We start from the raw sequence: 15,059 nt of genomic DNA, 5'->3' as shown, positions 1-15,059 counted from the left end.
TGTTCACTTTGAAAAACCATGTGCCATGCGTAGATGATTGTCAACAAACACTAGCACTAATAATCCGTTATATCTTGTTTTTTTAATCCGTATAAAAAAACAAGTGTAAAAACGAGTGTGGTTTTTTACAGGGAGTTAAGGTGCCAGAATTTCTTGGCCTGTATCCAGTCTTTATTGTAAGCTCAGCTAATTGTCTTCTGACTCAAGCTTTATATTTAATGCATAATCATTATATTAGATCATAAATTGCTTTCTGTATTGTTGCTTATTATGATAGTAAAGCTCGACTGATACTGGATTTTTTAAGGCCAATACCGCTATCGATGTTTTAAAAGTCTGATCACGATATATTGTTTCGATAGTCATTGCTAAAAATAAATAAAAAATAAACAATTTTGATACGGATCCCTTAGAACCTAACATTTCTGTACTGTAATTTCTTGTTTCTCATCGGTCGACATATAAACACATATACCAATGTTGTCTCTGCAAAATATATTTGCAATAAGCTAATATTGCCGATATTTAGTATAGCAACATAAGCTGTGACATCCAAAGCCACATCCTTAAACATTTAATCACTGCTCATCAAATATGTAGCTGACTATAATGGAGGAGAATTATTTATTACTTTAGCCATTATAATTTATCTTCTGTACAAATATTAGGGGGAGCCAATTTCAGCAAATTGCTGGAAAGAAAGCTAACAATTGTAGGCTAAACATTTTCAATATTTTTTGAAACGTTTTTTTTTTTTTAAACGTCACTGACTGTACTGTTGTAAGCTAACGGTCTCTTACTAGGCTAACTTTAGCGTTTTCGTCTTGGTTTCAGTCCTTATGCTAGGTAAGCTAACCGTCTCCTGGCTCAACTGTACACCTAGCATCTAATTGTTGGAAAAAAAATCGAACAACCATATTTCCCAAAATGTTTAATATCGGTCAATTTTCAATACATTTACTGGAGGATAAAAAATGTTTTTCCTCACTTTTGTTTACGTTATTGTATTGATGTAAGCTAACGGGCTCCTGGCCGGGCGCGTAACACAAAATTGTGGGCCCTGTAGAAAGGCATTCTCTATAGGCCCGTCTCCGCATCCACAACTAGTCATTCTTGTATCTTTTTGGTCCCTCCTCACATGAGGGCCCTAGGGTACTCAGTCCCATTTACCCTCCCAGTCTGACACCCCTTGCCTGGCGCAAGCTAACGTTAATGTTTTCCTCCTAGTTTCAGTCTTTTTGATAAGCTAAGCTAACAGTCTCCTGGCTCAATATACTGTTATCACTTGTCAAAAAGAAAGTGAATAACTGTAAAAATGTCAACCTTCCTTTAAGCTATTTTTCAATACTATCAGTCATTTTTTAATTAATTTAGGCTAATAAAACATGTTACTGTTGTTTGTAGGGCTTTATAATGAGTTATTTGATTAGCTGCAGCAGCCTTGACAATTTAACTGACTGTCAGAGAGAGAGAGAGAGAGAGAGAGAGAGAGAGAGAGAGAGAGAGAGAGAGAGAGAGAGAGACAGACAAAAGACAGAACGAGTGGTAGAGTGAGCTAGACAAAGACAGACAGAGAGAGAGAGGGAGGGAGGGAGTGGGAGTGACGCTGTCATCACGTACAGCCGCGGAGGAGAGGAGAGAGGAGGGGGAGTTTAGCCGGTCTCTCTTCCCTCTGCTGCAGCGTCCATGCTGCTGTCCAACGCTTGTCTCGGTGCATCCCGGTCCTTCGCCGGTGTAGCCTGCCTCCGCTGCATCCCTGAATCCCGGGTTAACAGACCGGCTTGGACCGGGTCAGCTCGGTCGTAGCGGTTCACTCCGCCTGGATCCACCGGAACAGACCCCACCACTGCACCCGAGGGGAAGAGGAGAAAGCATCCATAGCAACAAACCGGTTTAACGACATTATTGGTAGGTGCCTCCCTCTCCGTGTACGTGTGTGTGTTTGAATGGCGCTGTCAGCACAGCTAAGCAGTGTTTGGGCGGATAGATGGATAAAGTCTTATTCGTTTTATCTGATAAAGAGAGAGACAATCAGCTTACAGGTTTTTATAATGTAGCCTACAAGCTCATATTGTGTTGCAGGTACATTTAATTTGACTGCAAATCAATGGGGATTTCTCTCTCTGGCCTTGCAGGAAATTTAATTTCACAAAGCAAGGTGGTTAAATTTTCTTAACAATACAACCTCTTTTGCATGTTTGATTTGACTGGAATAATGTGCATGCAAAAGCTATGGAAAGCAGAGAAACCGTGCTCAAAATTTAAACCTAAATTAAATGCAAACCAAGTGTTCAGTGTTCTCTTTCTGCACCAGGAGAGAAATTTGTAGGCTGAATGTGCAGGCTGTTGCATGTATCTATCACATCTATCTTGTCAGTAATCTTCATTTCTTTTTTGCCCCCCATTAGTGATGGAGGGGTGTTGAGGACGCTGGAAGTGGGACTAGGACAGACACCTCCAAAACCAACCGGATTACCAGGACTACAAACCATCGTGCCAGGTCGAAAGTGGGACTGCTGGGACTAAGCGGGCTTGTACCAGGTCTGCACAACAGTGTACTGGGTTTAGAGCCAGCTTTAGGACCGCTGGGTCACTGAGAAGGCAGGAAGGTCACTGCGAGGGCACGTTAAAACCGCTAAATAGAGAGTACCTCGGGTTTTCAGTTCCATTGACATGGATGGAGTCCGTCTAACGACATCAAAGTGCCAAAGTGGCCTTTAGCAAGAACTCTGATCTCTCTGGATTGATGCATCAATGAAATACCAGAATTTATGATTTGTCTAGTGCAGAAAGGACTGTAAAGTTCGATAAGGATACCACAGGATTTACAAAAGCGGTATCTGATCTCCAGAAGGATACTGGGGCTACATCTGCTACCTTTTTACTCGTATTACACCTGGGTTACAGAAACTTAAATTAAGCTAAAGGTACAACTGCAAGGACCAGATACAGGTTACATAAAAATACCTTTTTTGGGGGCCTACTTGTCTTCATTCTTTTTCAACAGGCCAACTGGACTAGTAGAAGTCTTTAGAAACCCACATGTTGAACGTCACAGGGATGAAAGCTGAATTTTGAGACTCTAAAACCACATTTTGAGGACTACAACCAGATTATGGTGTTTATAAAAACTACAGTGCTACAGTACTCTTCATGGGATTATAAAAATATCCTGGTACTAGAAGAATTAGCAGCTACTGGGTCTACAAGCGAGTCGCCAAGCTCAAACTGAAGGTATTATCGCTGTCACAAGCTAGAAACTAGGTTTATCTTTGTTGGAAGATGAATATTTTGTAGCAACCGTCTCTGTTGAACGCTACCGGACCAGTATTCACCATGTCTTTGAGTAAGACCCTCGAGCTGGAGCACTTTGAGGAACGCGACAAGGTTCGCCGGGGACGCTCCACCCGCACCAAGAGAGAAGACTCCAGCGCTGGTGGCGGGGGGTCCGGCCCCAGTTCCCGGGGCAGCAGCCTGGTCCCTAGCCCCGCCCACAGCACCAACTGCAGCTACTACCGGACCCGAACCCTGCAGGCGCTCACCTCGGAGAAACGGGCCAAAAAGGTCCGCTTCTATCGCAATGGAGACCGGTACTTTAAGGGTCTGGTGTACGCCGTTTCCAGTGACCGGTTCCGCTCCCACGATGCGCTGCTAATGGAGCTGACACGCTCGTTGGCGGATAACCTGCATCTGCCGCAAGGGGTGCGCACAATCTACACTTTAGATGGCAGCAAGAAGATCACCAGTATGGATGAGCTGGTGGAAGGTAGGCGTTTTGGTTACTGTTAACTTACCTCTAGTCTATATCCTTGCAGTCCCACTTCCAGGATTGCTTCGGTGGCAGGAAATTCCGCCGGATGCATGTATTTTGTCCGTTTCCTTCCCCTTTCTTTGTGTTAGTATTTTAAACTCTGGTGGATTTATGAGGACTATGGTTAACTCTGCCAACACGGTCTCTCATAGGAATAAATGGACTCAGTGGTAATTGTCCAGGCTACCTGTCACTCTCTCCGTCGATAAATCAATTGATCTGTCCTCTTTAAACTTCCTCACGGTCTCCTTCCTCTCTGCTCTCTGTCCGTCTCTGTTGGGCAAACACACTTGAATTATTTATTTCTGTGTACATCAACAGCTGAATAATTATAAGAAAATAAATACAAACAGTTAATCAATACAGAGACCATCAGGTACGTAGTTTTGAATTTACTTTTTCATCTTGTGAGTGAGTTTTCAGGGATCCACCATCCAATCAGACTGCTTTTCTTTCCCTTACTGGCATCGTTGGGTTACACTTTTTAAAAGAGGAAGTAGGATCCGTTGGAAATCATTTAGACAGAAACAGACCAGCGGCTGAGTAACATCACTTATCAATATTGATGTGTGTTACTGATTGTAATGTCCACTAATGAGCGTTAGAGCCAGGAAGCTGTTCAGCCGGAGACATACTAAAAGACAGATGCATCACTCTGAAGCACTTTGTGGAATTAATAAACTACAAACAGAGCAGACCGTGACATGGGAAGTGGGAAACTTGTCATTCATGACTTCTCTGTGCATTAGAGCTGCAAAGGAGGAAAAAAAAACTACAAAAAGGCTTGCAGCAGATTGTTTAGCTGCTCTGAAAAATGTCTATGTCGGACTTCACGTCTTCGGGGTAAAGATAGGAACGGTTACCACATTTATGGCTTGTGAACAAGTCAAGATGGTAGGGCTGGGAGATATATCGATATTATATCGACATCCATATATATTAGGGGTGCACCGATCCGATATTAAGATCGGATATCGGTCCTGATATTGACAAAATAGATCCAGTTTTGTTCGTTTTTTTCCCCTCTGTCGTACGTGCGTCGCATGCTGGAAGAGTTGAGTGTACAAATACATAAGAATTCAATACATTACATCTATGTTATTTTGTCTTAGTTAAGAAAGTAATATTTAGTTAGGAAAGTCTGGTGCCTTTAGTCTCTTCCACATGGTGGAAGGAAGGTATAAGGTGGAAGGTATACAGTGTATTATTAATTCAACAACAGTATCGGATCGGTATCGACAGATACACAAAGCCCAGGCATCGTGACTGAAAAGTCGAATCGGTGCATCCCTAATATATATGAGGCTAAATATCGTCTTAAATTATGGATATCATAATATCGTGATATGACACCAGTGGTGTCTTTTCCTGGTTTTAAAATTACAGTAGAGTTATGTCGTTTTCTGAACTTACCAGACTGTTCTAGTGGTTTTATTATTTTCCTTTACCCACTTAGTCATTTTATCCACGTTATTGATGATTATTTAACTCTCATTGTGTTAATATTTTGTGAAAGCACCAAAAGTCAACCCAACAATATCGCCGCAATATCGACATCGATGTATTTGGTCAAAAATATTGCGATATTTGATTTTTTTTTTCATATTGCCCAGCCCTACAAGATGGTTGTTCAATTGCGAAGTTGGGCGTGTATATAACATTCCAACTTCCATAGAAATTGGGTCTAATTACCTTTGACAACTGACTATATAAAATGTCAGAAAATGGTAAAAAATGTGGATCAGTGTTTCCCAAAAAGCCCAAGATGACGTCCCCAAAACGTCTTGTTTTGTCCACAACTCAAAGATATTCAGTTTACTGTCCCAGAGGAGAGAAGAGACTAGAACATATTCACATCTAACAAGCTGGAACCAGAGAAGATTCACATTTTCTTAAAAAAAGTGTCTCAAACCAATTATTAAAATAGTTGACAACTAATCGATTCATCTTTGCAGCTCTATATATAGATATATATAGATGATTCCATCTGTCAGCAGGGTTACAGTAAACTACTAGCCCAATTTTCCATTAAACTTGGTGGAAGGGCGTAGCTTGGGGCCTAGGAAGAACCAATTCAATTTTGGAGCAAATCTGGGATTCATGGACAAAATATTTTTCACTTTCGTCAACATTGCGAGATAGGGCATATATATATATATATACAGTGGGGAGAACAAGTATTTGATACACTGCCGATTTTGCAGGTTTTCCTACTTACAAAGCATGTAGAGGTCTGTAATTTTTATTATAGTTACTCTTCAACTGTGAGAGACGGAATCTAAAACAAAAATCCAGAGAATCACATTGTATGATTTTTAAATAATTAATTTGCATTTTATTGCATGACATAAGTATTTGATCACCTACCAACCAGTAAGAATTCCAGCTTTCACAGACCTGTTTTTCTTTAAGAAGCCCTCCTGTTCTCCACTCATTACCTGTATTAACTGCACCTGTTTGAACTCGTTGCCTGTATAAAAGACACCTGTCCACACACTCAATCAAACAGACTCCAACCTCTCCACAATGGCCAACACCAGAGAGCTGTGTAAGGACATCAGGGATAAAATTGTAGACCTGCACAAGGCTCGGATGGGCTACAGGACAATAGGCAAGCAGCTTGGTGAGAAGGCAACAACTGTTGGCGCAATTATTAGAAAATGGAAGGAGTTCAAGATGATGGTCAGTCTCCCTCGGTCTGGGGCTCCATGCAAGATCTCACCTCATGGGGCATCAATGATCATGAGGAAGGTGAGGGATCAGCCCAGAACTACACGGCAGGACCTGGTCAATGACCTGAAGAGAGCTGGGACCACAGTCTCATGACTACGCCGTCATGGATTAAAATCCTGCAGCGCATGCAGGGTCCCCCTGCTCAAGCCAGCGCATGTCCAGGCCCGTCTGAAGTTTGCCAATGACCATCTGGATGATCCAGAGGAGGAATGGGAGAAGGTCATGTGGTCTGATGAGACAAAAATAGAGCTTTTTGGTCTAAACTCCACTCGCCGTGTTTGGAGGAAGAAGAAGGATGAGTACAACCCCAAGAACACCATCCCATCCGTGAAGCATGGAGGTGGAAACATCATTCTTTGGGGATGCTTTTCTGCAAAGGGGACATGACGACTGCACCGTATTGAGGGGAGGATGGATGGGGCCATGTATTGCGAGATCTTGGCCAACAACCTCCTTCCCTCAGTAAGAGCATTGAAGATGGGTCGTGGCTGAGTCTTCCAGCATGACAACGACCCGAAACACACAGCCAGGATAACTAAGGAGTGGCTCCGTAAGAAGCATCTCAAGGTCCTGGAGTGGCCTAGCCAGTCTCCAGACCTGAACCCAATAGAAAATCTTTGGAGGGAGCTGAAAGTCCGTATTGCCCAGCGACAGCCCAGAAACCTGAAGGATCTGGAGAAGGCCTGTATGGAGAAGTGGACCAAAATCCCTGCTGCAGTGTGTGCAAACCTGGTCAAGAACTACAGGAAACGTATGATCTCTGTAATTGCAAACAAAGGTTTCTGTACCAAATATTAAGTTCTGCTTTTCTGATGTATCAAATATTTATGTCATGCAATAAAATGCAAATTAATTACTTAAAAATCATACAATGTGATTTTCTGGATTTTTGTTTTAGATTCCGTCACGCACAGTTGAAGAGTACCTATGATAAAAAATTACAGACCTCTACATGCTTTGTAAGTAGGAAAACCTGCAAAATTGGCAGTGTATTAAATACTTTTTCTCCCCACTGTATATAGTTCCTGTCCTATGTCTTGTGGTTAGTCAGTCAGGTATTTGAATAATCCAGAGCAGTCATGTCCAGCTGCTTTGAATAGCAAAGTGAAAGTAAAGCACATGGAGAGACAAGGTCGCACGCACACATGCAAGCACACGCACACGCACACACACACACACAGACAGACACCCTGGCAGAGTGTGTGTGTGAATATGTTTTAGGGATAAAAGAGAGAGAGAGGAAAGGTGTGTATATGAGGGTTACAGAGGCTGACAAGTAAGTGTTAGAAAAAAGGAGGAAAGATAGCAAGCTCTGCCGGCAGTTATCTACAGAGAGGTAGAGAGAGGTTCAGTAACACTAGGAGAGAGAGAAGGTGAGCCATTTTTAACCATATAAGGTAAAACAGGAGAGTGGCTGCGGGCTACTGTACACGTGATTGGCTGCGACCTGCCGGAGAAAATAAAGGATGTATAATTTCAATACAAAATGTTTAATTTATTAATCACTCACAGAAGATGCATTATTGGGCTTTAAAGATGTTTTTTTTTTAATCAGGTTCAACTGACTGTTTGCTAAACCTCTTCTTGTGTAGTTCTGATTAAAGATTCCTCCACATGCTGACGCGCTGTGGATTAGGAAAAAAAACGTGTATTCGTATTTAGATGGTGTTTTTTGCCTTTATAAATTAAAACAGAAAACACAAGTATAAAGAACTGATTAAACTGTGTTTATCTGCTCACAACGCAGAAGGTCACTGCTAAGGCAAGGCGAGGCAAGGCAGCTTTATTTGTATAGCACATTTCAGCAACAGGGCAATTCAAAGTGATTTACACGAAAACAGATTAAAAAATTTAAAACCGATAAAATACGAGAATAAAAGTTACAGTGCAGTATAAGAAATTAAACATTGAAGAGCAATTAAAACAGTTAAATATATAAAAGCAGATAAAATAGGAATTTCTCTTTATATGCTTATATAGATTGTCATACAGTGTCAACAATGCAACTTCAGTATAAGAAATGAACAATTATTTAATGAAAGGCAACATCAAAAAGATAGGTCTTCAGCCTTGATTTAAAAGAACTGAGAGTTGCAGCAGACCTGCAGTTTTCTGGGAGTTTGTTCCAGATATGAGGAGCATAAAAACTAAATGCTGCTTCCCCCTGTTTAGTTCTGACTCTGGGGACAACAAGCAGAAATGTCCCAGACCACCTGAGAGGTCTGGGTGGTTCATAGTGTAGCAGCAGATCAGAAATGTATTTTGGCCCTAAACCGTTTAGTGATTTATAAACCAGCAAAAGTATTTTGAAATCAATTCTTTGAGGCACTGGAAGCCAGTGTAGAGACTTCAGAACTGGAGTGATGTGATCCACTTTCTTGGTCTTAGTGAGGACTCGAGCAGCAGCGTTCTGAATCAGCTGCAGCTGTCTGATTGATTTTTTAGGGAGACCTGTAAAGACTCCGTTACAGTAGTCAAGTCTACTGAAGATAAAAGCATGGACCAGTTTTTCCAAGTCTTGCTGAGACATAAGTCCTTTAACCCTTGATATATTTTTAAGGTGGTAATAGGCTGACTTTGTAATTGTCTTAATGTGGCTGTTAAAATTCAGGTCTGAGTCCATGACTACACCCAGATTTCTGGCTTGGTCTGTTGTTGTTAACATTGTCGTTTGAAGCTGAGTGCTGACTTTAATCGTTCTTCTTTTGCTCCAAAAACAACCACCTCAGTTTTTTCTTCATTTAATTTAAGAAAGTTCTGGCACATCCAGTCGTTAATTTGGTCAATGCACTTAGTCAGTTGTTGTATTGGACTATAGTCCCCTGGCGATAAGGTTATATAAATTTGTGTGTCATCCGCATAACTATGGTAACTTATTTTATTGTTTTCCATAATTCGAGCCAGTGGAAGCATGTAGATGTTAAACAGAAGAGGCCCCAGAACTGAGCCTTGGGGAACTCTGCACGTCATATTTGTATGCTCAGATGTATAATTCCCTATAGACACAAAGTAGTCCCTATTCTTTAAGTAGGATTCAAACCACTTTAGTACTGAGCCAGAAATGCCAACCCAGTTTTCCAGTCGGTCTAGTAATATGTCATGGTCGACCGTATCAAATGCAGCACTGAGATCAAGTAATACCAAGACTGAAATTTTGCCACTATCTGTGTTTAAGTGGATGTCATTAAAGACTTTAACAAGAGCTGTCTCAGTGCTGTGCTGTGGTCGAAAACTCGACTGGAAGGCATCAAAACTGTTGTTTAGTGAAAAGAAAAGGTTCAGTTGTTGAGAAACCGTTTTTTCAATGATTTTACTCAAAAATGGAAGGTTTGATATCGGCCTACAGTTGCTCATTAGTGACGTGTCTAGATTGTTCTTTTTTAAGAGTGGCTTAATGACTGCAGTGTTCAGGGCCTGTGGGAAGATACCTGAGAGAAGAGACGTGTTTACAATCTGTAGAAGATCTGTAGCCAAACAGTTTGCAACATTTTTGAAAAGGCCCGTTGGTAGAATATCAAGGCAGCAGGAGGAGGTTTTCAGATGTTGTATAATGTCCTCCAGGTTTTTACGGTTAATCATATGAAATTGGGTCATATTGGAATCTGTTTTGCCTGGACACTGTGACAACACATACCCTGTACTCGATATGGAAGCACTGACTGTCTAATTTTCTGAATTTTGTCATTGAAGAAGGTGGCAAAATCATTGCAGGCCTTTGTGGATAAAAGTTCCGATGCTACTGGTACTGGAGGGTTTGTTAACCTATCGACAGTAGCAAACAAAGCACGTGAATTATTATTGTTTTTGGCAATAATGTCCGAGAAGAAGGACCGCCTTGCATTCCTCAGTTCCAAATTATAAGTGCGAAGTCTCTCTTTATAGATGTTGTAGTGGACCTGGAGATTAGTTTTTCGCCACCTGCGTTCTGCTTTTCGACACGCCCTTTTTTCTGTTCTTACCAGTATGGCATTTCTCCATGGAGATCTTTTCTTATCAGAGACAGTTTTTACCTTAATGGGAGCAATGGCATCAATAACATTTGTAATTTTACAATTGAAATTGTCTACAAGCTGAATGAATGTTTCACTGGTGTTGTCAGTGATATACCGTTTTCTTATTAACTTTGTTTGGACACTTTTGTGCACAGAGATAGTGCCATTAAAGAAAACACAGGAATGATCAGACAGAGCAGCATCAGTCACCACAACCTTGGAAATGTTCAAACCCTTCGAGATAATCAAGTCCAGAGCGTGCCCCTTGTTGTGTGTGGGCTCCGTCACATGCTGAGTCAGTCCATAGTTCTCAAAAATGCAACACAGTTCTTTTGTCCCTCTATCCTGGGGGTTGTCAACATGAATGTTGAAATCACCAGCAATAACTACACAGTCAAAGTTAATACAGATTAAAGACAGCAGTCCACTAAAGTCGTCAAAAAAGGATGCACAGTATTTAGGTGGCCTGTAGATAATTAGAAATATAGGTCGAGAGGGGGACCTTAGCTGAAGAGCCACATATTCAAAAGAAGCAAAGTTTCCATAAGCTATTTGAGTACATTGGAACGAGTCATTAAACAAAACTCCTTTCTTATTCGCTCTATTCTCACTCATAAAATTGAAGTTAGGGGGAGCTGACTCAATGAGAACAGCATCACTGTTGTTATGGTCTAACCAGGTTTCAGTTAAAAACATAAAATCAAGATTGTGCTTAATAATAAAATCATTGATTAAAAATGATTTACCCGCCAAAGACCTGACGTTTAGTAAGGCTAATGTTAGTGTGTTAAAATAATTATCTGTCTCGTTTTTTGGGACAGGCTGTGGCCGATGAGGAATGGATGCTAAATTTGCTAAGTTGGCAGTTAAGTGCTTTTTCTTACTTAGCAGATTCACCATTCTTTTTCTATTACCTATCACAACATAGATTGACGAAGAATTGAATACACAGGGCCCAGGCTTGTCCTAGAAAGAGTCATGAGTGCCACTAGGCATGCAGCCTGGGCCCAGCACATATCAGTTAAAGCTTGTTTCATTCTGTACACAGGCATACTTATCAGTCTGGGGAGAAGGAGTTAGCTGCCGTCCTTGAGGGGGCAGAGGTGCCTGGCGTTTTACTTTCAGTGGTTGAGTCCAAACAGGGTCAGTTTGATGCTGGGGGCGAGTGATGGGAGAAGGTAGTGGGGTAAACTTGGTTCCAGCATCTACCAGCTGCTCCATCCGGTCAGTGAACCCCAACATGTGGCAGGGGGAAACAGGGGAAAGGGTGAATGGGGAGAGCGATGGATCCTCAAAGGTGTCGGTGTTGGTAAGGGGGTTTGAGGAGTGTTGGATGGGTGAAGGGGGTTGAGATTTCTCGTCTCCGCTCTGTGGTCCTCCATGGTCAAATCTTTGCTCAGGTGGGGGCTGTGGTGGATCACTGCCGCACTTTGTTGTGTCTTCCTCTTGTTTTTGTTGATTTATCTTGTCCTGTGTCCTTGGCTGAGGGAGCAGATGTGTGGTGCAGAAAGTAAAGTAGGCTAGAGGTGAACAGCTTTACTCCTGGCTTGTTAAGGAAAAGTCCATCTGCTTTAAAAAGATTAGGCAGTGGTTAGGGTTAGGGTTAAGGTAATGGTTAAGGTTAGGGTTAGGTGCCTTGAAGTCGACGTTGGGGGCTTAAAACACCATCGAGCAAGATCTACTGTACATTAAATAATGTTTGTGATTGGTTGTCTACACTTCGTAGAGACACGCAGAAAAACCTCTGCGTTACTCACAGAGACGGGGCCCATGCGGGTGTGTTGTTGTATTTTAAAAGACTTGACTACAGTGTGGAAAGAAGCTGAAAAAAAGATTTACATAAATACTGTATATGCCTATGACATAAATCCTGAAATAAACGAGGCAAGAAATATATAAATAGATGTCAATATATGAGTCAATATAGTTAAATATAGTATATTAAAATAGGTTTTTATTTCAAAAAGGATGTTTTTAACGGACTACATTTGTTTATTTCCGGGGGAATAAGCTTAGTGTTCATGGCAACCATTAGTAAACTTCACTACACCATAAACATCACGCTGTAGAGACATTTGATACTTCCTGCAGACAGATAAACCATCACAAATCCTAAAATGAGTTGGCTTAATTTTTGTGTCAATTATTTTCTTCGGTAATGCAAATAGAAGTAGGGACCAATTTAAAAAAAGACCAATTTTACTAATTTAAAAATATCACATTTTAAAATTCAATGGCCAAAAAAAGGCATTTTTAACTTAATTTGTTTAAAGTGCTCATATTTTGCTCATTTTCAGGTTCATAATTGTATTTAGAGGATATATCAGAATAGGTTTACATGGTTTAATTTTCCCAAAACACCATATTTTTGTTGTACTGCACATTGCTGCAGCTCCTCTTCTCACCCTGTGTGTTGAGCTCTCTGTTTTAGCTACAGAGTGAGACCTCTCACTGCTGTACCATTTTTGTTGGGAGTCGCACATGCGCAGTACCTAAGGACTACTAGCCAGTCAGAAGCAGAGTATGAGGGCGTGCCCTGACAGTACCTAGGTAAGGACTGCTAGCCAGTCAGAAGCAGAGTATGAGGGCGTCCAGCAGCTAGGCGAGCATTATAATGTGTGTTACAAAGTGACCACGTTTGTCTCTGAAGTAAAGGCTGGACTACAATGGAGCTGTGTTTTCTGTTGGAGATGGTAAGTCCCTTTGGGGTGGACTTTGGGCTTTTTCACTTTGTAAACCTATAACATGCACAAAAAAGATATATAACACAAAAAAAGAAAGGGAGAAAGCCAAAAAGCATAATTTGAGCACTTTAAAGAATAATGTGGATTTCTTGCATTTAAATCGCTGTTCAATGTCCTTGAACGCAGGCGATCTCTGGATGCTTGAAGACTAAATTATTATATATAGAGTTTTTGGTCACTTTTATTGCAATATTTCACCTCTTTAGGTACTTTACTTTTTACGGTATTTAATCAGATATACAGTAATATAACTTATTCGTCCCGTCATCTCTCTGCTCAGGCGAGTGCTACGTTTGTGCCTCCAACGAGCCTTACCGAAAGGTCGACTACTCCAAGATCTCCGTCCCGAGCTGGAAGCCAGGTGCCGGCGCCAGGGCAGGAGCTGCGAACTCGAGTCGACCCGCCACGGCGTCCGCGGGGGTGTCGGCGAGCACCGTCGCCGCCAGCTCCTCTAAAGATCGTCCCGAAGGCCGCGAGGGCAGGGAAGGCAGGGAGAGCAAAGACTTCATCAAGCCCAAGCTGGTGACGGTGATCCGCAGCGGCGTGAAGCCTCGCAAGGCGGTGAGGATCCTGCTGAACAAGAAGACGGCGCACTCCTTCGACCAGGTGCTGGCCGACATCACGGAGGCCATCAAGCTGGACTCCGGCGCCGTGAAGAGGCTGTACACGCTGGATGGGAAACAGGTGAGAGGATGTTTGTTTTTGATGTTGTAACTCTTTGTAACGAGTAGGGCCGGGTACTGAATTCTAGGGCTGCATGATATGAGGAAAATATGCGATTCTTTTGACTGATACTGCGATATGATTCACGATATTGGAGGGAATGATAATTTTTGGATCATTATTCTCATTTTCATTGAAAAAGATTTAAATATATTTTTTAAATGATTATAGTGTGATTTATGCGAGAATCTGTACCAAACAAAGATTTTTTCATTAGTCTGTAGGATATGATGTGTAGGATGGGACGCCTCTGCAGCACCACAATACCAAATTCAGAATGGTTTGACACATATTTTGCCATTAACAAATATTGCGCCCCCCCCCTGCGTTTTGGATATTGCACTAGCCCATATTGCGATTTTGATAAAATTGCGATTAATTGTGCAGCCGTACTGAATTCAATATTTTTTAGGCACCGACCGAATTGCCTCTAAAGTATCGAGTATCGAAAAATGCCTCGTCATTCAAGAACCCAATTTCAATACCTAAGAATTAAATCTCATCAGCGTCAGTGAGCCAGTCAGCACGCAGCATGCTTCTACCGAGATCTAATAACGTCTGTGATTGGCTGTCTCACGTTACACGTCGTAGAGACACGCAGGAAAAACTCTATGTTACACAGAGACGGTATCGAAAAATCTATCGGTATCGAAGATTTTGGAATGATACCCAGCCCTGGTTACGAGGCCAAACGTGGATACTTTGACAGGGTGTTCAGATACTCAGCTACCCTGGAAATCCAGAGTTCTTGTGAGAGCACAATGTGAATTAGCTCAGCGAGTCACTCTGGCATTCAGTAATGATGCTCATTAACTATGCCCTGGTAGCCGAGCTGCACCAATCACATCGGTGTATCTGATATAGGCGGGAAAAAAAATCAAATTACAGCACTTTATTAGAACGTTCTTGCTGAATTGTGTCGAATACCAGGATTGGTTATGTATAAAAGAGCGTCTTTAAGATGCACCTTTCAGTTTGAAGTGTTGGGACAGTGAGTTCGGTCTCTTTTGAAGCTTAATATTTGGTACTTTCAGTGAAATGTGTCTGTTTAACGCG

General features: G+C 41.7%; 1 protein-coding gene across 2 annotated transcripts in view; it reads left to right on the top strand.

Moving 5' to 3' along the window:
• Positions 1 to 1,626: 1,626 nt before the first annotated feature.
• LOC116060407 (serine/threonine-protein kinase DCLK2-like) overlaps positions 1,627 to 15,059 on the top strand; it is a 26,610-nt gene continuing 13,177 nt past the window's right edge. For both annotated transcript variants that reach the window (XM_035993743.1, XM_031313946.2), the window contains exons 1-3: positions 1,627 to 1,908; positions 2,409 to 3,766; positions 13,561 to 13,964. In XM_035993743.1, coding sequence (XP_035849636.1) covers positions 3,337 to 3,766; positions 13,561 to 13,964 — 834 coding nt within the window. In that variant the 5' untranslated portion in view covers positions 1,627 to 1,908; positions 2,409 to 3,336. The remainder of the gene's footprint in view (positions 1,909 to 2,408; positions 3,767 to 13,560; positions 13,965 to 15,059) is intronic.

Source organism: Sander lucioperca, chromosome 17, assembly GCF_008315115.2.
Source record: "Sander lucioperca isolate FBNREF2018 chromosome 17, SLUC_FBN_1.2, whole genome shotgun sequence".
Lineage (NCBI taxonomy): Eukaryota > Metazoa > Chordata > Actinopteri > Perciformes > Percidae > Sander > Sander lucioperca.
This window is presented reverse-complemented; position numbering and strand designations above follow the sequence as displayed.